The 22,499-nt window shown below is 43.7% G+C and overlaps 1 protein-coding gene across 1 annotated transcript in view; it reads left to right on the top strand.

Annotated features, from left to right (window-relative positions):
* PLD1 (phospholipase D1) overlaps window positions 1-22,499 on the top strand; it is a 134,891-nt gene that overhangs the window by 35,879 nt on the left and 76,513 nt on the right. Inside the window, exons 3-5 of the mRNA XM_045031116.1 lie at window positions 17,893-18,078; window positions 19,425-19,552; window positions 19,879-20,024. Coding sequence (XP_044887051.1) covers window positions 17,925-18,078; window positions 19,425-19,552; window positions 19,879-20,024 — 428 coding nt within the window. The 5' untranslated portion in view covers window positions 17,893-17,924. The remainder of the gene's footprint in view (window positions 1-17,892; window positions 18,079-19,424; window positions 19,553-19,878; window positions 20,025-22,499) is intronic.

Here is a 22,499-nt window from a genome sequence, read left to right as displayed (position 1 = left end):
ACGCCCCCAAAGCTGCAGACTTAACTGAAAACAGCTCAGCAAGTACTCCTGTCTCCAGCACCCAGACACTCAGCTCCCAATGGGATCCAAACCCCAAATAAATCTGTTTTACTCTGTATAAAGCTTATACAGGGTAAACTCATAAATTGTCCGCCATCTATAACACTGGTAGAGAGTATGCACAGCTGTTTGCTCCTCCAGGTATTAAGCACTTACTCTGGGTTAATTAATAAACAAAAGTGATTTTATTAAGTATAAAAAGTAGGATTTAAGTGGTTCCAAGTATTAACAGACAGAACAAAGTATGTTACCAAGCAAAATAAAACGAAACATGCAAGTCTAAGCCTAATACATTAAGAAACTGAATACAGGTAAATAGAGATGTTCCAATAAGCTTCTTTCACAGACTAGACTTCTTCCTAGTCTGGGCCCAATCCTTTCCCCGGTACAGTCCTTGTTAGTTCCAGCTCAGGTAACTAAGGGATTTCTCATGATTGGCAGCCACCTTTTTTCTGTTCCACCCCTTTTATATCTTTGGCACAAGGTGGGAATCCTTCGTCTCTCTCTGGGTTTCCACCCTTCTTTCTCAATGGAAAAGCTTCACATTTAAGATGGATTCCAGTATCATGTGACATGTTCACATGTCCTGTGAGCCCCACTCCATTTTTCCAGGGTTGGCCCACACATATACCGTGGAGGCTTGCAGGTAAACAGAGCCATCTACAGTCAATTGGCCTAGTCAGTGGGAGGCCATCATGATTCTAAACCACCATTAATGGTCCACACTTTGCATAATTACAGTAGGACCTCAGAGTTATACTTTATATTCCTAATATCAGAGGGGTAGCCGTGTTAGTCTGGATCTGTAAAAGCAGCAAAGGATCCTGTGGCACCGTATAGACTAACTGACGTTTTGCAGCATGAGCTTTCGTGGGTGAATACCCACTTCTTCGGATGCAAGTAGTGGAAATTTCCAGGGGCAGGTTTATATATGCAAGCAATAAGCAAGCTAGAGATAACGAGGTTAGTTCAATCAGGGAGAATGAGGCCCTGTTCTAGCAGTTGAGATTGTAGATCCCTGATGATGCGCTGGAGGGGTTTTAGCTGGGGACTGTATGTGATGGCCAGTGGAGTCCTGTTGGTTTCTTTCTTGGGTTTGTCTTGCAACCAACAGGACTCCACTGGCCATCACATACAGTCCCCAGCTAAAACCCCTCCAGCGCATCATCAGGGATCTACAACCCATCCTGGACAATGATCCCACACTTTCACAGGCCTTGGGTGGCAGGCCAGTCCTCGCCCACAGACAACCTGCCAACCTGAAGCATATTCTCACCAGTAACTGCACACCGCACCATATAACTCTAGCTCAGGAACCAATCCATGCAACAAACCTCGATGCCAACTCTGCCCACATATCTACACCAGCGACACCATCACAGGACCTAACCAGATCAGCCACACCATCACCGGTTCATTCACCTGCACGTCCACCAATGTAATATATGCCATTATATGCCAGCAATGCCCCTCTGCTATGTACATCGGCCAAACTGGACAGTCTCTAAGGAAAAGGATAAATGGACACAAATCAGATATTAGGAATGGCAATATACAAAAACCTGTAGGAGAACACTTCAACCTCCCTGGCTACACAATAGCAGATCTTAAGGTGGCCATCCTGCAGCAAAAAAACTTCAGGACCAGACTTCAAAGAGAAACTGCTGAGCTCCAGTTCATCTGCAAATTTGACACCATCAGCTCAGGATTAAACAAAGACTGTGAATGGCTTGCCAACTACAGAACCAGTTTCTCCTCCCTTGGTTTTCACTCAACTGCTAGAACAGGGCCTCATTCTCCCTGATTGAACTAACCTCGTTATCTCTAGCTTGCTTCTTGCTTGCATATATAAACCTGCCCCTGGAAATTTCCACTACTTGCATCCGAAGAAGTGGGTATTCACCCACGAAAGCTCATGCTGCAAAACGTCAGTTAGTCTATAAGGTGCCACAGGATCCTTTGCTGCTTTTATATTCCTAGTTTCAGATACAAGAATGATACATTCATACAAATAGGATGAACACACTCAGTAGATTATAAGCTTTGTAATGATACCTTACAAGAGACCTTTTGCATGAAGCATATTCCAGTTACATTATATTCACACTTACTAGCATATTTCCATAAACATATGGAGTGCAACATCACAGCTATAACTCAAAAAAAAAATCTGCACAGGATCAATCAAAAAGTTTTTGTTTCAATGTCAATCTTTTTTTTAAATGGTTTAACTTTTTTCACATCAGCGTCAGCAGAAGGGGAATCAAGCCATTGTTTTCCTGACTTACAACTGTGCCGCTGTAGTGCTCAGAGTGTAGATGCTTCCTATATTGATGGAAGTGGTTTTTCCCACTGATGTACATAATCCATCTCCCTGACCAGCGGTAACCAAGTTGATGAAAGGATTCTTATGCCGGGGATTAGGTCTGGTTAACTACAATGCTTAGGGGTGTGATTTTTTTCACACCCCTGAGCAACATAGCTAAGTCAGTCTATGTTTTAAGGGCAGTCCAGGGCTGAGTGGCTCCATATCAAAACATAATGGGCCTATTTCTTGTTGCTCTGAACCTGATGTTGTTATTTACACCAGTGCAAAGTGGGTATATAATGTTTTACACCTGCTTCACCCTCTCTTCACTGTGGTGGAAATGATTACACAGGGTGCAGGAAATGGAGGATCAGGCTTGTTTGTACCTAATGTTTCTGGATACACAAATAAAGGAAGTGACTTGGAGACTGAAGGAGAAGACAGATCTTTATCACAAACCAGCAATGCAGTGCAAGGAAACAAATGGCACTATTGCTCAACTTCCTTGTCCAAACCTGTGCCGGTGGATGATTCACCTTCTACTTGCTTTTCCTGGCCTCTGTTTCATGCAGTAATGTACGTTGAACCAGTCTCACGCTTTCATGCTACAAACCCCATTGGTGAAGTACCTTTATATTTCTCAATCCTTTTACCTAGGAACATTACTAATGTGTAAAGGATCAGACACCTTAGACTTGCTCTCCAGATACTTCTCCAAGGTCTTTGAAATGATACCATTTTTGAGTGTTACTCTGAGTCAAACAAACGTATTTGTTTCTCAGCCTTTTTTTCTTCCTTTGTGAAATCAAGTCGACTTCTTAGTGCTCTCAGTTGCTGCACCTCATCTCAAATTACACTGTAAACACTTTGGGGCAGTGATTGGCTGCTACCTATTACTTAGTACGAGTCGGGCCCATTTCTGATTGAGGCCTCTGGACCCAATATGGTAATAATAATAACGCACACTTCTGACAGGGTATAAATAACTTGTGACAGCCTAGTCATTTCCATGACAACACATTGTGATGTCAAGTGATCTCACTGTACAAATGAAACGGGGATATTTGGGTTGAGAGAGACTGAGCTTTATTATTGTTCTGGTACACAAGAAAATAAATAGCTCGTAGAATCATTTTATTTTGTCTAAATGTGCTCTTTTTATTCAACGTTGAAGTCTTTCAGGAAAATATAGTTACATGGTTCCTTTGGCATGTTTCCATAAAGAATGCAAAACATGCATTGTTTGGTATTTTCTTGAATGCTCAATCAGAGACACTTAACATGTCAGCACTCAGATCTGCCTAGTGAATTGCAACTGTTACCTGTCTGTCATGCTTAAAGGGCCATGGAAATAATCTAAACGAGAGAATGCTATCCTGGAGCAGTATGTAACACTCATACTTGTCATGCAGAAATTTGTCTCTGGTCTTTATTAGTTTTCTGAGTGCTTGATCATGCAGTCTTGGCATGGTAAAGATTGCTGGAGTAGGCTTTAAAAGGCTATAAAGTCTGAAAATATGAAATCCTATGAAACACATGCTTTTGAAAAGAATATTTAATTTATTATATATCAAAAATCAGTGCTCTAAGGATCAGATTCTAAGTCCATTAAAGTAAATGGAAAGATTCCCACTGACTTCCATGAGCTTTGGTATCGGACCCTTACAGTATAACAGATGGTCCATGGCCACTTTGAAATGTTTCCTGAGAAAGAAATTCCTGAGATTGGGCCTGATCCTGCTGAGTTTTTAATGAGATTGTGGCAATTTGGCCATATTCTTCAGCGGGAAAAGGAGCAAACAAGACGCACTGTCTGAGCCCTAATATATTTTGTTTCCCCCTGCCCCCAAGTATTTCTTGTGTATTTGCCAAAATTGTCCATTGAAAGCCGGCTGAGCAGTAAGACTCCAAATGGGCACAACAACTGACAAGAAGTAATATTTAATCTGTTGTTATATTATTGGAAGTGTGTAGGTAACCACGTGGCAGCAGGGCTGATGGGTTATACATTTAAGTACATTGGCAATATTTATGATGCTCTGGTTTCCTTGACGATATAATAATCTCTGTTTTGTTTTAAGGAATCCTAAAAAGATTTCTGCCGGCAATGGCAATCAGTGTCTTGCATGCTACTTTGCATAAATCTGCTGGTGTTTAGTTTTATTTAATTAAGAAACAGACACCTATTCTGCCAGTTCTTTCTTTATATTGAACATGATTACCGTTAATTAGGCTGGTTTCTGATCTCAGTTGAACAGGTGCAAATCTGAAGCTAATGCGGTCATTCTGGATTTACACCAATGTAACTGAAATTGGAATCTAACCATTTAAGTTTTATAATGGTCTGTTCATCTTTAATTCAGAAAATGCATCCTAGTTCCTTTCTCTCTCTTAATACCCCTTTTCCCCTTCCCTCTCTTTTTGATATTAACTCCTTCAGTGCCATGGCTCCAGTTAATAAGTCCATAAGTGCCTGTTCTTGTCAACAGTTGGTAATTTCTAATGTAAACCTATGGAGGCCTCAAAATGCCTGTACAATGAATATATTTCTGAGGGCCCCAGAAGGCTATGCAAAAGCCTACAGAACAGCTGTTTTGCTACATGAACCCAGTTTGCAATTCCTTTTATGCACGTCTTCTAGTATTTCCCGAAACAGATCACATTCCCCAATTCTGCCACCCTCGCTGACACAAGCAGCCCCTAATCTTATGAGCAGTCTCCTTAAAGGCAGTGGGAGTACTCCCATGAGCAGGGACTACTTATGTAAGGGTTGGAGGCTCACATCTCAAATTCCATTTTAGGGACAGCTTGGGAGGAAAAACACCAGTTTAGCATCCGGATTCCCAGTTGAAAGGAGCACATATCTAGCCTGGTGGCGCAGGAGCTGCTGCGTGTAGGACCCGAGTTGGTGAATAAGTTTTTGGGCATTTGGTTGGCTACAAGAGGGCACCTATAACTTTAATTTGCTAGAGAAAGGGCAAAATGCAGTGATTCACAGGGCTTTACACTACCATTGATCCATGTCAGGAACTGCCAGTGAAATCAGTGGGCGTTCCAGGCAGAGAGGGGGAAAGTCCTTGGCCCATAATTATATTCGGCATGAGCTGCAGGTTTGTCCGGTTATCATTATTAGACATGGCCGAGGGTGAGCATGTGACGTGAGAATGCAAAATAGCATCTGTGCGTGTTTGTATCCACTGTTGTTTCGTATTATTTACTTAGATTGTAGGCTTCTGGGGGCAAAGACTATTTTTTCGTTGTGTGTGTATATAGTGCTGAGCAGAGTGGAGTCCAAATTGGGTCCTCTAGGAATTATTGCTATACAAATAAATAATAAAATGAATGACAATTGAAAGTTATGGCCTCACATTAAGATATGATTTACTACTAGTAAGTTGCAAATTTTATGTAAACAGTAGAGCTGAAAAGAGCCTTTCAGAGAGGAAGTTTGAAAGACTCTGGAGTATCAGTCATAAGTAGGATGATGGTGGATGTAGCAGTTTAAGTGAGTTGACCAGAGAGCTAGTTTTTTCCAGAACTGAAGTAGATTTCATACAACATACTGGACTCAGCTGTATTCTCTGTTTTGTTACAAAGGGCTTTAGAACGAACGATGTGTCTGCAATAATAAGAAGGAAGTCAAGAAAATTGAGTACATTTATCATAATCGTAACTCACTATCTTTGGTGTATTTCTGAGAGCATAAGTTCATCAAGGTCATGTGAAGCAGAAGCACAATGAATATAGCATTTACTTATGCCAGGGTGTAGCAGTCTGGGAAAATGTAATTTACAAGAGTTGGGGTTCCTATTTCTTCATATAGGAAGGTTAACAAAATCAACAGGGTGAAGGAGGAAAAAGAATATCACCAGGTCAGGTCAAGGTGACAGCCAGCAGAATAACTGGAGCTCAGTTGCTCAAACAGAGGATCATGTGGCAAAGGCGCCTCCTTACTCTTCTGCGTGGGTTATTTTCATTGTTGATTTGTGTGCAGGGAGCGAGTACCTGCCCAAGTGTGTGTAGGGGTGTGTGGAATAAGCATGCAAGGGTGGGAAGTGGGCAGTTGAGTTGTCTTGATAGACTATCCTGAGTTTGATATCTAGTGCCAAATTCAGCTCTGGTGTAAGCAGGTACAGCCTAGTCAAAGGCAGCGGACCAGGGCTGAATTTGGCTCTTCTGAGTTATGGGAACTATTGTAGTATGTCCAATTATGCCTTAAATCCACTTAAATGCAGTTGGATTCAAATGCTAGATTGGATTCCAGTGCTGTCACTCACCACATAGCACTTGAAATTTAATGCAGAAAATACAACTTGGCAGGTGGCAATCTGTCTGTCTCCCCATCCCAGAACAGTGCTGAATGACATATGAAACTTGAGCTGGTGGCGAAGCATTCTCCTTTGTACATGTGAGCATTAAGATCATTAAAATCACACCATGGTTTTATAAGGTACTTGTTGTTATTTATGATAGAGAAAGAAAATCTTAATATTCCAAATGCAACTAAACTAGAGGGTTGCACACTCTGTTGCTTCTGTAGGCCAAGTGAATAGCATAGATCAGGGCTCCTCCACCTCTCATTCCCCTCTGTTTCAGGGACTACCTGCAACTCTCCTCACCGCCTCCCCTGCCAGAGGCTCTGAATATCCCCCTTGCCCTCCTCCCCCGCCTTGGCAGGCCTTAGTGCGCATTCCCAATCCCCTATACCAGGTTCTCCCAGTCCCCTCTGCCAGAGGTTCTGTGTGCTGCCCCATTCCCTGCACATGGCAGAAACTCTGTGTGCCCTCCCAGTTTCCCCCTCTGCCACCTGCCAGGGGCTCTGTGTGTCCCCCATGTCCTCACCCCCCATTCTTCCTCCTTCACACCAGGGGTTCAGTGTGCCCCCATTTCAACTTCCCCCATGCCAGGGGTGCTGTGTGTACTCCCCCATTCCCTCTTTCCTGCCGCTATTCTTATTTCTTTTCTTCCTAATTTAGGATCTCAAATATTGAGAGAATGAGCAGAGCTGAGAAGGGGTGTGGCATTATGCAGGAAGGTGCTAATGGCTGCCTTCAGCTGGTTTTTTGAACTGTCCACAGTTACTGAGGTGGCTCAATTGAAGCTGCTGGGTCAGCTACCCAGATGGCAGGAGCTCCATGTGTCCCCTATTTACCCCTTCTGGTTTTCCAATTTTCACTAAAATCAATAGGGTTCCACCTGTTGATGCCTAGAACGTTCCCTGAAATATTAGAATTGATCAGGCACAGCATTCAGATGTTATTTCATTATAGACAGACAGACAAACAGAAAAAAATGCCATGAAGTTGAGCATAGGTCCTTGCTTACCTCGGCCAGTTAAATAGACATAGCTGTTTGGAAGGTGCATGGACTAAAGATCAAAAGTAATTTTGTAAATTATGTATTTAGTTCTTTCCTATTTATCTAGAATTAAATTCTCACCTCAGAAGCAGCTTTCCAAAATTCTGGACAAATTACTTATCTGAGGGACCATCAGCAGCCATTATTAACTGGCGATATGCTGGTATTCTGCTAAAACAGCTAGCCTCAGATCTGCATGAGTCTCTTGGAGGATCTCTGAAGAGGAAATATGCAGCTTTTAATAAGGCAGCTCTGGAGCCAGTTTAGCAAATTAATTACTGTTGACTTTGGAAATAATAGCTTATTTTTATGAACTTAATTAGATGTGTAGCCAATAGAGAGCTGTCTGGGTGAATGATTTGACAGAGATCCAAATGCAAAATCTGTTGCTCAGTGCATCTGTAGAGCTTATGGAACTCACTAAAGGTTTTAGGTCCATGAACCAATTACTCTCTTCATATGTATCTGCTTTCATATAAACCAATTCTTAAAGCGAAAGGACCAGGTTCTCGCCGGCATAAATTGGCATAGTTCCACTGAAGCTACCATGATTGATGCCAGTTGGGAATCTGGCCCATTATTTGCAAATTATAGGCTTAAGAAAACAATAATTTAAAATGTGTCCAGACATTTAGTGCTGTATTCTGATCTCACTTGAACCAGTGTAAATCTGGAGTAACAGTTGACGCCTGTGAAGTAACATTGTGTAAAATTGTTGCAAGATCAGAATCAGATGTTCTTCTATAAACATTCATGTTTTGCAAAGCATTAAAACAAAACTCAACTATCGGAAAGGGAACAGCATAACTTTGAGACAGGTCTCAGGTGTGGGGAAATGTGCTGAGTGCAATGGAGAACTGGCATATTTCTCACTTCTTTTCAATAATCACTGATGAGACAATGCATGTAATATGATCAATCTTTAATACAGAGAGGAGACTAAATAAATGAAATGAACTAATGGGGCAAAACATGCATGAGGAAAGAAATCACAAGTGTAGAAGGGAGTCAAGTTTGTAACAGACACTTAATTGTGTCCATAAACAGTTCTTAGGTGAGTCATTTATTGCCACCAGGAGTGGCATCAATGATTAAGAATTGTGCAGGTGCAAGATGAAAGAATCTGTTTCAGCTAGATATTGACCCAGAGCATCAGAACCCCTCTTCAAGCTTTAACCACATTCTCTGGACTGGAGCTCAACATGGTTTGTCCTTATCTAAACTTGCAGATAAATGGTGCTCAGCGCTCATTCAACTCACCTGTTGCTAATACTCACTATCAGTAACAAGATAATTTTTCTAGTGTAGAGGTGGTTTAGTCAACTGCTGTGCTGAGACCACTTCCTATTTTGTTGACCATCATTGCATTCCCCCATCTATCTGCCTTCATCCATCTGTTGTGTCTTGTCTTATACTTAGATTGTAAACTATTTGGAACAGAGGACTATCTTTGTTCTGTGTTTGTGCAGCACCTAGCACCATTGTGTTATGTCCATGACTCAGTGCTACCAGTACAGATAATGAATAATAATATATGCAGTAACTTAAATGGAGTTACTTGTGATTTACAACAGAATCTGGCCTATAAACTCCCTACCAACTCTGATTCTAATTCATTTGATTAAGTCCTATAGGATATCTGGTGCCAATATTTAAGCATTCTCTTTATGCAAACTAGCTGACTCATGGCTTGCCAATCAGTGTCTCTGACAAAAAGAACTATAGAAATCAATAATACAAACCCAATATAGCCGAAAGGCGGCAGCTACGCGTCATCAGGAACAAGATATTGAGTTCCTGCTCCTGAAGATTTTCTCATGAGCTTTACTTCTCAATAATAATTTTGTAATATGTTTATTTTGAATAGAGGTGGGTTTTAGTCATGAAATTTAGATCCAGGATCCAATCTGAATCCAAAATTAGATGGCTGTTTGATCTTGATATTCTAGTTTTGGATCAAGTCTAGTTTTTATTGGACTGAGAGGAATGCATTGCAACATAAATGACTTCCTGTTTTGGGGACTGTTCTGTGGTAGTAAAAAAATCCCAGCTTTGTTGTAGCATCTCTGTGGAGTCTGGCCTGGCTCCTGCTGGTTTTGTACCTAATGGGACCGGTTTTAAAAAGAGTCTCCATGCACAGCTCTGCCTGCATGCTGGCCTGTCAAAATAGGTGTTGAGTACATTTAGTGAGACTGGATGGGGCTTTCTAAAGATCTCAATGTTGGCTTATCTCTGCCCTCACTGAAATTGATGGGATTTTTATCACTGAAGTCAGTGGGGGCAGAGTTAGGGTAATCCGCGGGTGGGCCGTAAGACAGTTTGTTTATATTGACCGTCTGCAGGAATGGGTGCCCATGGCTCCCACTGGCCACAGGTCGCCGTTCCTGGCCAATGGGAGCTGTGGAAAGTGGCAGCAGCCCAGATCCAGAGTTTCAAGACAGGGAAGATGAAGAATTAGGAAGAAGGTAGACAGGGGCAGGTTTCATCACAAGCAGAGCAAATGATTATTGAGGGCAATGTACTTTGGGGGCCTTTTGAGCTCCTGGCTTAACTCAGCAACAACTCATGAGCAGCAGGGTGGAAGAAAGGGAATGCATAGTTCAGTTATTTTCTTTTCCCCCGCTGCTCTTGTTCTTGTTCGAGACTCTGAGGGTATGGCTACACTGGTGAGTTGCAGCGCTGGAAAGCCTCCACCAGCGCTGCAATTAGTAAGTGGCCACACCTGCAGGGCACTTCCAGCGCTGCAACTCCCTGGCTGCAGCGCTGGCCGTACACCTCACTCAGCATGGGGAATAAGGATTCTAGCGCTGGTGCTGCAGCGCTGGTCATCAAGTGTGGCCACACACCAGCGCTGTGATTGGCCTCCAGGGTATAAGGATGTATCCCAGAATGCTTTTATAAATTACTCTCTTTGTTTTGTTATGCAGCCTCTCTTTGTTTTGTTATGAACGAGCTCCGCGCGGAGCTCCGTTGCCGCTGCTGCTTATCTAAAAAACAAACAGAGCTCCTCTTTGCTGTGATCATCTGTACCTGGCTGTAAACAATCAAATAAGAGGCAGGCAGGGAGCGAATGAAACAGCGGGGAGTCGTGTTGGCTGCAGGCTGTTTGCAATTAAGAGTTAAGACTAAGGGGTTGGAAACATGTTCTGATTTTTCAAGGCAGGAAGCTAAACACACAGTGTTGGCTCCAAAAATCCCCTCTCTCTCTCCCCCCGCTCCCTGTCACACTAGACCCCACTCCACCCCCCTCTTTTGAAAAGCACGTTGCGGCCACTTGAACGCTGGGATAGCTGCCCATAATGCATCACTCCCAACAGCGCTGCTAATGCTGCAAATGTGGCCACACACCGGCGCTGGTAGCTGTGAGTGTGGCCACACACCAGCGCTGGCCCTGCACAGCTGGATGACCAGCGCTGCAAACTACTAGCGCTGCAAACCGTAAGTGTAGCCATGAATGTCACAACTCCTGTCTGCTCAACACTGTACACAGGAATTGAATGAGTAGACTTTAACACGGTGTCCTGTCAAAGTACTATGTGCTGCGACACAAAACCAAGAATGGGAACTGGGGATTTTTCTAAGAAACCTCACTGAAAGGTCACTAGGGTGAGAGAAAAGTCATGAGAACTGAAATGAGGCTAATCAACAGTGATTGTGGGAATGCTTGTCTCAGTGAGGATGAGAGTGCATGCACAGTATCATATGCTCGGAAGCATTAACAGGAAATTGCTGTTTCTGCTGGAAGCCAGCTCTGCTAACTTAAATTTTTCCTAAATTAAGGTTATCGCATCGTCTTTGATAAGTGTTTAAAATAGCTTATGTCAGCATCATAACCTCGTTACAAAGTGGTGAGGACATGGATTAGCTAAAATAATATACATAATGGAAGAAACTGGGGATGAGTGAATCTCATGTAGTCTGCATTATTGCAACCCCGTGTGTTCAAAAATCATGAGCCAGGCCCTCCAAAATGAGGGTAGAATGAAAATCATGAGATTTAAAAAAAAAAAAATCTGAGCTCTTTTTATTTGCCTTCTGATTTTTGAACCTTCAGGGGTCACATTTCCCCTACATCCACAAAGACTAGAAACTTTTTATGTTAATGAAAGCTGAGATTCTCATGTGATGATCTGACCCCAGGAGCTTGGGTTTAAAAAACCCCACCAATTCTCATGAGTCTCATGATAAAACTGCAAGATTGGCAACCCTTAGTTTAAGATTTTGCAAACCTATCGCACTCTTTTCAGGGTTAATAAAGACAATTTTTGTTCAATCCTTTCTTCCTGTAATTAAACCCTGCCCTCAAGAGTCAGTCAGGATTTCAGATCTGTGTTTTGCTAGATCAGGAGTCAGCAACCTTTCAGAAGTGGTATGCCGAGTCTTCATTTATTCACTCTAATTTAAGGTTTCTTGTGCCAGTAATACATTTTAATGTTTCTAGAAGGTCTCTTTCTATAAGTCTATAATATATAACTAAACTATTGTTGTATGTAAAGTAAATAAGGTTTCTAAAATGTTTAAGAAGCTTCATTTAAAATTAAATTAAAACGCAGAGCCCCCCGGACCGGTGGCCAGGATCCGGGCAGTGTGTGTGCCACGGAAAATCAGCACGCGTGCCATAGGTTGCCTACCCCTGTGCTAGATGAAGGGAAGCTCACGTTCTATGATAGACAGGCAACGTGACGCAGGTGGAGCAAGCTATGTATTAGGGAGAGAAAAACTGTGCTATAAACTAGGCTGGCACAATGGGATGCCACATATACAGTGTTTGCTTTTGTCCCTAGAATTTTTCTCTCCCCCTTTTCTAATTCTGTATTCACAGTCTCTCTCTCCTCTTGTTTTTCACTCTACCCTCATTTTGGCTCCACTGCCCACCTTGTTCTTTCAATGGATTTTTTTTCTCCCTGATTTTAGCCTCTGGGCCGTACATGAGCCCAATAACATTCAAGGTGGTGGTCAGCTTTCACGCTCACAATATTCAGGTGTTTGAAACAAGGCCAAACCAATCCACTGTTCCCTAGCGAAACTTTTAGTGAGCTAAACTGGACCTGTTGGACTCAGCTCATTGTAAAGGGCAGTATGGAGGCATGCTGCCCCTTCAGTGAGACTGGGTGCTTCTCAGAGCTCCCTGGTTGTGCCGTTTGGGTGTCTGTGGCAGGGAGGGGTAATTTGCTATTCCCTCTGCCTGGCCAGCCACAGCTAGTTCTCATGGTTGACATGTAGTGGGGAAGAGGCAAGCCATGGCTTTTCTTGCTCTTCACTCCTCCCTGTTGCCTTTCCAGCAAGTTGCTCCTCAGGGCAGCAACTCAGTAGCAGCCCCTGTGCTCAGGAGCTGCCATTCTGGTCAGCCCTTAAGTAGGTCACATTGGGGGTGAGGTGGGAGGGGGAGACAGGGAATAGGTAGTAATTGAGCTGGTAATTTATGGCTCTTGGGCTAGATTTTTGCCACAGGGACACGGCCTATACTAAGGAATGCACATTGCTGCCCCATCCCAGGGAGAGAATTGTGGCTCACGGAGCCATACTTCCGTCTCTGCACCTGCTTTGCTCCAGGGGATTGTCTCTCCGTACCAGCAGCAAATTATCACCCCCATTGCTGCCTGTGCCAGCTGCACTCTGCTGACTTGTGCTATCTGGCTGCTACTGTGAAAGCAGATGTAGCCGAAATAGAATTGCCACTGTCAAACAGGCCTGCTGCAGCCATAACTGGACTCAATACATTTGTTAATAGTTTACCCATTAACTTATTATGTCAATTCATCTGACAAGCAGAACTCTTGTGCCTGGCACAATAAAGAACGAAGGGAAGGTGAAGACGTTATGATCGATGCCAAACCCACCCCGTACATATTCATCCTTGACATAATCTCTAAGGTGCTTGTTTGCCATTTCTTCTCATCAAGTCTTTATCGCCACAGCAGGTGATAAAGATGGAAAATCATTATTTGTGCCTATATTAACTTTTGCCACGCAAACCCTGCTCTTGTGCAAGCCCAGTTGCCATCATGATTCATTGGGCTGAACTTCGAAGGATAAAACACATCTTTTCAGACTGAAGAAAATTCTATTTCCTTTCCAGATATAAATGCAGGTAGAATAAATACGTAATGTTATGCTGCTAGTGGCCATCCCTTAATGGCATGCATATGCTAGAAGCGGCAATGTCCTAGTAAAATAATTGCACAGCATAATGGTGGTGGGGCAGGAAATGAAATATACTGTTATCTTGTAGGTTTGATCCGCCAGCCTAGGCAAAGCTCTTACTGACATTAGCGGTGCAGTATCAGGTCCTGTATTCAATATGAAATCACACTTATAAACTTCTCTGTGTTATTCTGGAATGTCAGTAATTGGTCTGGTGAGGTGAGCACACTGGGAGACCCATGTTTTCTAGTGGACTGTATATTCTGATCGGGGAACATTTGGAATTTTACAATTCTATAGAGCCAGTCATCAAACACACACATGGTGAAACTCCACTGGAGTCACCGGGGTGAAATTTAATCGAATACACCATTCCGGCTGCTTTGAAAGGGCTGTCAACTGTGGCTGTTAAGTCCGGCATACCTGTCCTCAGGGCTGAAAGGAAAGCTCCTGTGACTGTGGTTTACATACCATACAAAATGCTTAGGCAGAGGCATGCAAGGAGCCAGGAGACAAAATGTAGATCTCCTGGGCACAAGTGAATTGCCTTTGCATCTGGTCATGACAAGGAAAAGTGTAGCATTGTTCTTCAGGTTAATGCAGCACTCGCATTAAAGGCCAGGCTGTGTAGTGATGTAGAATAGAAGATGAAAATGAGTGGTTTGGTAGTTTTGCATTTTAATCTATACTTTTTATTTCCATTCCTTGGATAAAAGGGGCAAAGAGGGGTGCGTGTATGTGTGTGTGTGTGTGTGTGTTTACAGAAGGGCATCTGACAATTCTATGAGGGTCCTCAATGAGTCTACAACTAGCCGGATGTGTCATCCCTTTTAGCCTTGTCAAGGACTCTGTGCCACTATGACATAAGGGGCTTCACAGATGATTGGAAGGTGTCAGAACCACAAACATGCTTAAAAATCACTCACAAAGAACTGATATGCTAGGCCTGACCCTGATTTTGCGCTTTTATTACACACATGAAACTGAATTGATTCTGGATTTGCACTAATGTAACTGAGTGGAGAATCTGACCCCATGTTTCTTGGCTCTGTCTGAATAGAATATGGGTATTTGCTTTCGGATGCAACCAATTCTTTTATTTTTTAGAATTACATAGCATTACCTTTATTTGAAGACAGTAACAAATATTCTTTAAAAGTGTCTAAACACATGAATTATTGTTTTAAAAGGTGAAGTGAATTATTTGCAAAAGTTACAAATCCCCTTTTCCAAGCAAACAATTCTGTACAAAATTTAACAGCCGAAATGACATGTGACTGTTGTAAATCATTTCTTTGAAGGGGGTCAGATCCTCAGCTGGTATAAATGGGCTTAGCTCCATTGACTGACTTAAAACCGCTCGATTCACGCCTGCTGACAATCTGTCACTGAGCCTTTTCAGTGTAGTTGTCAAGCTGCATGTTTATGATGGAGTCATACAAACATTGATGGGTCTCTTATTATGCTGATATGTAGGAGGGTATTATCTGGGGTTAAACATAACTGTGTTTAAGGACGAGGGATTTGATCCTGCAACTTTTAATCATACTGAACTGCACTCGCACAAGAAGTCCAACTGAAGCCATGAGCTTTTCATGTGGGTAAGCCTTGCTGAACCTTAATGAGGGTTGCAAATTGGACAGTAAGGAAGGAAATAAATCTTAAAAAACCAAACCAAATCCATGAGCAACGAAAAGTGATGTAAGATCTTACTAGATTTGTGTCATGTCTCATTTTCTCCAGATTTTCCACTGACTCAGATTACTAACAGGGGAACAAGGAGGTAGGGAGTACGTTAGTCATAATTGCAGGAAACGTCTTCTAAAATGCTGCTGCTTAGTTGTAGATGACCTGACTCTGATGCTGTTTTTCCTTTGCTCGCCACCTGCTTCTTCCACTAACATAAAGAGTACTGGGTGTAATCTCCCGCAGGCTCATTAACAATGAAGAGATTTACTCAAGTGCTGTGTAACATGTAACAAGCCCTTTAGAAAGGAACAATAGTCCAGTGGCTAGGACACTAGATTGTGACTTGGGTCTCTGCTCCATCATTGACTTCCTGTATGACCTTGGGCAAGTCACTTAAGCCTGGTCTACACTGGGGCGGGGAGGGGAGGAAGGATCGATCTAAGTTACACAACTTCAGCTATGTGAATAACGTAACTGAAGTCGACGTACTTAGATCGACTTACTGTGGTGTCTTCCATGTGGTGAGTCGACTGCTGCTGCTCTCCCATCGACTCTGCCTGCGCCTCTCGCCAAGCTGGAGTACAGGAGTCGACGGGAGAGCGCTCAGGGGTCGATCTATCGTGTCTAGACGCGATAAATCAACCCCCGCTGGATCGATTGCTGCCCGCCGATCTGGTGGGTAGTGAAGACATACCCAGAGTCTCTTTGTGCTTCCGACCCCCATCTGTAAAACAGGGATAACAGCACTGCCTCCCCACCCCAGAGATGTTGAGAAGATAAATACATTAAAGACTGTGAGGTGCACGGACAGGACCGGCCTTAGGGAAAATGGCGCCCTGGGCAAACTTTTATTTTGGTGCACCTCCCCACCCATTGCCCTGGTCCCTGTGGGCTCCCCACTCCCACTTTGCCCCTAGCTCCTGCACTCCCAGCCCTTCCACCCCACTCCTGAGCCCAGGTGGGGAAACTGATCTGGATGCATGGAGCAGCTGCATTGCTGCCCGCTCTCCCTTGGAACGTTGCTCTTCCGCACACCCCTAGGTGTTGGGGGGAGGGAAGGGGGCGAGGAGCCACATCAGGGATCCCTGCATCCAGGTCACTTTCCCCACCCGGGCGGCATAAGGGGCGGGCAGAGAGCAGCAGCTTTTGATGCTCGCTTCCCAGCCCAGCCCAGGTGGGGAAAGTGACCTGTATGCATCGAGCACTCGGTGTTGCTCCTCGCTCCCCCTCCCAATCCCCTATGGGGGCACAGAGGAATGCTGGGGGGGGGGTGAGCTGTATTTGTGTGTCACTACTTCCCCCAACCCCCCAATGTTCCTCCACTGGGAGGAAGCAGGGAGAAATCTGGAATTAATATGTTCTTTTAATCACAAAGGAAAAAGCAGGTAACAACCTCTACTGACTTTGGATGTTTCTTTCTCTGTTCCGCATCGGTTTGAAAATGTAGCTATGTATGAAGCAGTTGTAGCTGGTAATGTCAGTGAACCAGATAGGGCAGCGTGTTGTACTTTGTGGTTTTTATCCCATGCACGATTTATTACACAATTAACTGCACATTAATGCACTGACTGAGCAAGTTCACTGTTTGCTTTCCATTTAAAATCAGAGCAAGAGAGTGCTTCTAAGGGTATGTCTACACTGCATCTGGGAGAGAGCCTCCCAGACTGGGTCAACAGATTCATGCTAGTGGGACTTGCCGTAGCGAGCTAAAGATTGCAGTGTAGTAGGCAGTGCTTTTACATTGCAACCCAGGCTGGAGCCCACCCCACCCCCTACAGGCTTGAGTGCCCAAGCTGCAACATAAAAGCTACACAGCCAGTTTTAGAGCCCTCGCGTGAATCTGTTGACCCGACTGAGAGGCTTGCTCCCAGATTCTGTGTAGACGTATTCCAAGTGACATCCAATCCTGGTGAAGCCCTCATAGCTAAAACATCAGTATTTCAAATGGGAAACACCATAACCTTTAATGGAAATGTCCTGGGCCCCCACTCCTGCTGCCATTGAAATCAAAGGGAAGTTTTCCATTCCAGCCTGAAGCTGCATTCACTTTTCTGCTGAGCCCTCCTTACGCTGTTGAAATTGTCCTCCTCTGTGTCCACAGTGGCCAGGCATATGGTAACGTGCCTGTAGAGGGCATTCCAGAGGCTGTGATAGATTGGAGGAATCCAAGGTTACAGGTCCATTTGAGCTATGCTGCCAAAGAGACAGTGGAGAAGCCAGGGGTCTCCACACACCAGGCCCTTAACCACAGATAGATTCCCCGGCAGCCACCTGAACTTATCATGTATGATGCTGCAGAAACAATAACAATGCTGAACCCTTCCCTTGAACAGCCCCCTGTGTTGTTGGTGAGCGAGCATTTAAGATGTCACTGAGCCGTGAAAGAAGAGTAAATACCTCAACGCTGGAGAAAGTTGCAGCAGACATGAGCAATTTAATAGAGAACCTGGACACCAGGGAGCTCCACTTTGAGGGGGAAGAGGTGGATGCTGACGTGTTGAATGATCCGAAAACAACTGGTGAGTTAGTGTCCATCTGTTTTCACCATATGTCCCACTAGGATTTAGCAATGCAGTGCAGCTGAGGCGAAGATGAAGCTTTCAGTTTGATGGTGTTAGGGAGTGTGGGTGGAGAGAGTGAGAGAGTGGGCCAGGATTTTGAAGCTCTGGTGGGGCCTCGTGAAACTGTGCTTGGTTCTTTCGGGCTGTGAAACCTTTAAAGTGATGGTGCCATCTTGCAAAGTACTTTTGAGACGCCTACAAAAAACATAGTGATGCCCTCAACCTAAACTGGGAGTTGAGGGTGGTCAGCATCATGAAGGATCAAACCTGAATTTGAGGATCCAAAGCACCTTCTAGGAGTTGCTCAGCAGGAATGAGCCACAAGAAGCACATCCAAAGCCTATTGAAATCAGTGGAAAGACTCCTACTGGTTCCTGTAGGCTTTGGATCGGGCCTTAAGTAAGCTTTAAGATTTAACTTGGATTTCCTTTCTTTTGTTGTGTTCTAAGGTATAAACCCTTCATTTCATTTTGGCACAGCAGCTGCACATTACTGCACCTGTCTGTCTGTCATCTATGCATTTCTCGCTATCTAATAAAGGCAGGTTGGCTTTTTTGTTTGTTTTTGTTTTTGTTTTTTAAACAGGATTAATGTTTTTTTTCTAATCTACTCGAGATTTCTGACGCTTGGCTGTTTCAGAACTCTTTAAAATAATACTTACAAACTACCCTGAAACTGTCAAAACACTGCTTTTTGTCTTGCCTACAATTTTCATTAGTACCTAGGTGACCTGTTGCAAATTGCCAAAGTGTATGAATGAGTAAGTCTGCAAACATACACAAATAGCCTCCACCAAAAAACCTTGCTACACAAAACACCCTTTTGTTCACGTATTTGACAAGTGTAATTTAATTTTAATTATTCCTGATAACACCAGTAAATATCCTGTAATATATTTTGTAACATGGATGAAGACTTAGTGATAGAAGACCTCATCGCAGCACTTTGCTATTAAATCTTTGCTGAGGCTGCTCATTTCGTGCATGAATTATGGAATGTGTTGCTTACCTACGTGCAAACTGCTGCAGTTTTACTGTATTTCTCCAGGTAACCATTGACTCTATTTTATGACAAGAAAGTGCTATATCTGGCATTTGAACTCTTCAAGTCAGATGACTTAATGTGAAGACTTCTATGAGCTGAGGTTCAATAGGTTTTAATAAGGCATGATATGCATTGGGGAAAAATAATATATAAAATTTTATATTATCATTATTAACTTGTTACATTATCCCTTAGCTATTACGCTCTTATTCATAGTTAAAATAGTGTTAAGATAATTACTATTTTATGATCATTTGCAGTGGGCATCCCATTCTCTGCAATTTATAACACTCAAGGGTTCAAAGAGCCTCATATACAGACATATCTAACCGGATGTCCGATTAAAGTCCGAGTTCTGGAAGTAGAACGCTTTACCTCAACAAAAAAGGTCAGAACATGAATGTTATTGGAACATTGTTTTAAATCCCAATCCCATTTTTAATGTCATACTCCTATTACCATGTTAACTCATCACTTACAAGTTAACTTTCTGTAAATCAGCTAGTGGGTTTTAGAAAATATGAATACGTCTGTATGGGAATAACTCTATCAAGGGCAATATGAATAATCTTTGCCTGTTCTGTTTTGAGTCTAATAAAAATTGTAACTAAAAGTCGTAAGGACCTTTAAATAAAAAATGGTAAACTCTAGAGGATTTAATGCTAGAAGATTACCCATTGAGTACTGAAACACTGGTGCTATTCTTTCCTGCAGGTACCAAGTCCAAATGTTTATACTGTTGAGTTCACGCATGGGGACTTTACATGGCAAGTGAAAAGGAAATTCAAGAACTTTCAAGAATTCCACAGGGAACTGCTGAGATACAAAGCCTTCATACGAATTCCTATCCCTACAAGGAGGTAACTGTTTTATGCAGTCTTACAACTATGGTTCAAGGCCCAAATTGCATTGGAAAGAAGCGAAAAGCCTGATTCTCTCTTACTTCTGTAGTATACAGGTGTAACTCCATTGACTTCCAAGATTCACTCCTGATTTACCCTGGTATAAATGAGAGGAGAATCCGGCTCAAAATCAACATATTAGTAAGCAGCAGTAATCTGAATGATCCAATGATCTCTTTCTTGCTAAATGTAAAAAGCATGTGGAACATTTTGTGCAGTCAGTTTTTAAGCAGAATTTCCCACTGAAATCATTGGGTCATTGGTCTTAAAAATTTATAGCACAATATAGTCTCTTACCTTTAAGGGCTTATATCTGTGAGTGCTGAGCTCTCTCGGGCCTGGTCTACACTACGCGTTTAAACCGGTTTAAGGAGCGTAAAACCGATTTAACGCCACACCCGTCCACACTAAGAGGCCCTTTATATCGATATAAAGGGCTCTTTAAACCAGTTTCTGAACTCCTCCCTAACGAGAGGAGTAGCGCTAGTATCGGAATTACCATATCGGATTAGGGTTAGTGTGGCCGCAGATCGACGGTATTGGCCTCCGGGCGGTATCCCACAGTGAACCACTGACCGCTCTGGACAGCAATCTGAACTCGGATGCAGTGGCCAGGTAGACAGGAAAAGCCCCGCGAACTTTTGAATATTTCCTGTTTGCCCAGCGTGGAGCTCCGATCAGCACGGGTGGCGATGCAGTCCGAAATCAAAATAAAAAAAGAGCTCCAGCATGGAATATGCGGATGTGATCGCAGTAAGGGCAGGCAAATCCGTTCTATCAGCGCTCCGTTACAGAAGACGAAATTCAAAATAATTTTTAAAAAATCCCCACACAGACGCCATAGCAGGGACTCAGCACGCTGCTGCGTGACAAGCGTAACGGAAAGCCAAAGAATCAAATGGATGCTCATGGAGGGGGGACTGGAGCGGGGACTGGAGGACTCAAGCAATCCCACAGTGCCTGCAGTCTCCGAAAAGCATTTGCATTCTTGGCTGAGCTCCAAATGCTTCTAGGGTCAAACACAGTGTCCGCGGTGGTTCAGGGCATAGCTCGGCAATTTACGCACCCCCCCACCCCCCCCCAGAAGTGAAAGGGAAAACAATCCTCTCTTGACTCTTTTACATGTCACCCTATCTTTACTGAATGCTGCAGATAGACGCAATGCTGCAGCAGTCAACACCAACATCCTCACTTCCCCCCCCCCCCGCCATGGGTGGCTGATGGTACAATATGGCTGATATCCATCGTCATCATCAGCCTATTGGCACATGGGGCAGTGCAAAAGGACTGGTAACCATGCCGACTAGCATTCAGTGAGGTCAATCATGGGCGCCTGTATAAAAAGCTCCTGATTTTTCCTGGTAGATGGTGCAGTATGGCTGGTAACCGTCTTCATCATAGCAACAGGGGGCTGAGCTCCATCAGCCCCTGCCCTTCATGTGTAAAGAAAAGATTCAATTGTCCCTGGACTAGCAGCGGGATGCTGGGCTCCTCTCCTCCACACTGCTTAATGTCCTGTCTGGACTATCATAGCAGCTGGAGGCTGCCTTCCACTCATTTCTCACTAACAAGTCACTGTGTCTTATTCCTGCATTCTTTATTACTTCATCACACAAGTGGGGGGACAATGCTATGGTAGCCCAGGAAGGCTGGGGGAAGAACGGAATCAACAGGTGGGGTTGTTGCAGAAGCACCCCCTGTGAATAGCATACAGCTCATAATTTCTGCTGGATCTGACACAGAGCAGCTGTGCTCTCTGGTTCTATGATACAGTGGTTCTCTAGTACACTTGCCCATATTCTAGGCAGGACTGATTCTATTTTTAGATTACAAAAAGGAGGGATTGACTCAGGGAGTCATTCCCAATTTTGGCTTTTGCGCCCCTGGCTGATCTCAGCCAGGGGCACTTATGACAGCAGCAAATGGTGCAGTGCAAAAGGACTGGTAACCATGATCATCTTATTACCAAGTTATGGTATGGTAGATGGTACAGTATGGCTGGTAACCATCTCTGCTGTCATGCAAAAGCAAAAGCATGCTGCTGTGTAGCGCTGCTGAATCGCCTCTGTGAGCGGCATCTAGTACACATACAGTGACAGTCACAAAAGGCAAAACAGGCTCCATGATTGCCATGCTATGGCATCTGCCAGGGCAATCCAGGGAAAAAAGGCGTGAAATGCTTGTCTGCTGTTGCTTTCCCAGAGGAAGGAGTGACTCACGACATTTACCCAGAACCACCCGCGACAATGATTTTTGCCCCATCAGGCACTGGGATCTCAACCCGGAAATTCCAAGGGGCTGGGGAGGCTGCGGGAACTATGGGATAGCTACGGAATAGCTACCCACAGTGCAACGCTCCAGAAGTCGATGCTAGCCTCGGACCGTGGACGCACACCACCGATTTAATGTGTTTAGTGTGGCCGCGCACACTCG

The sequence above is a fragment of the Mauremys mutica genome, chromosome 9 (genome assembly GCF_020497125.1).
Source record: "Mauremys mutica isolate MM-2020 ecotype Southern chromosome 9, ASM2049712v1, whole genome shotgun sequence".
Taxonomy (NCBI): Eukaryota; Metazoa; Chordata; order Testudines; family Geoemydidae; genus Mauremys; species Mauremys mutica.
This window is presented reverse-complemented; position numbering and strand designations above follow the sequence as displayed.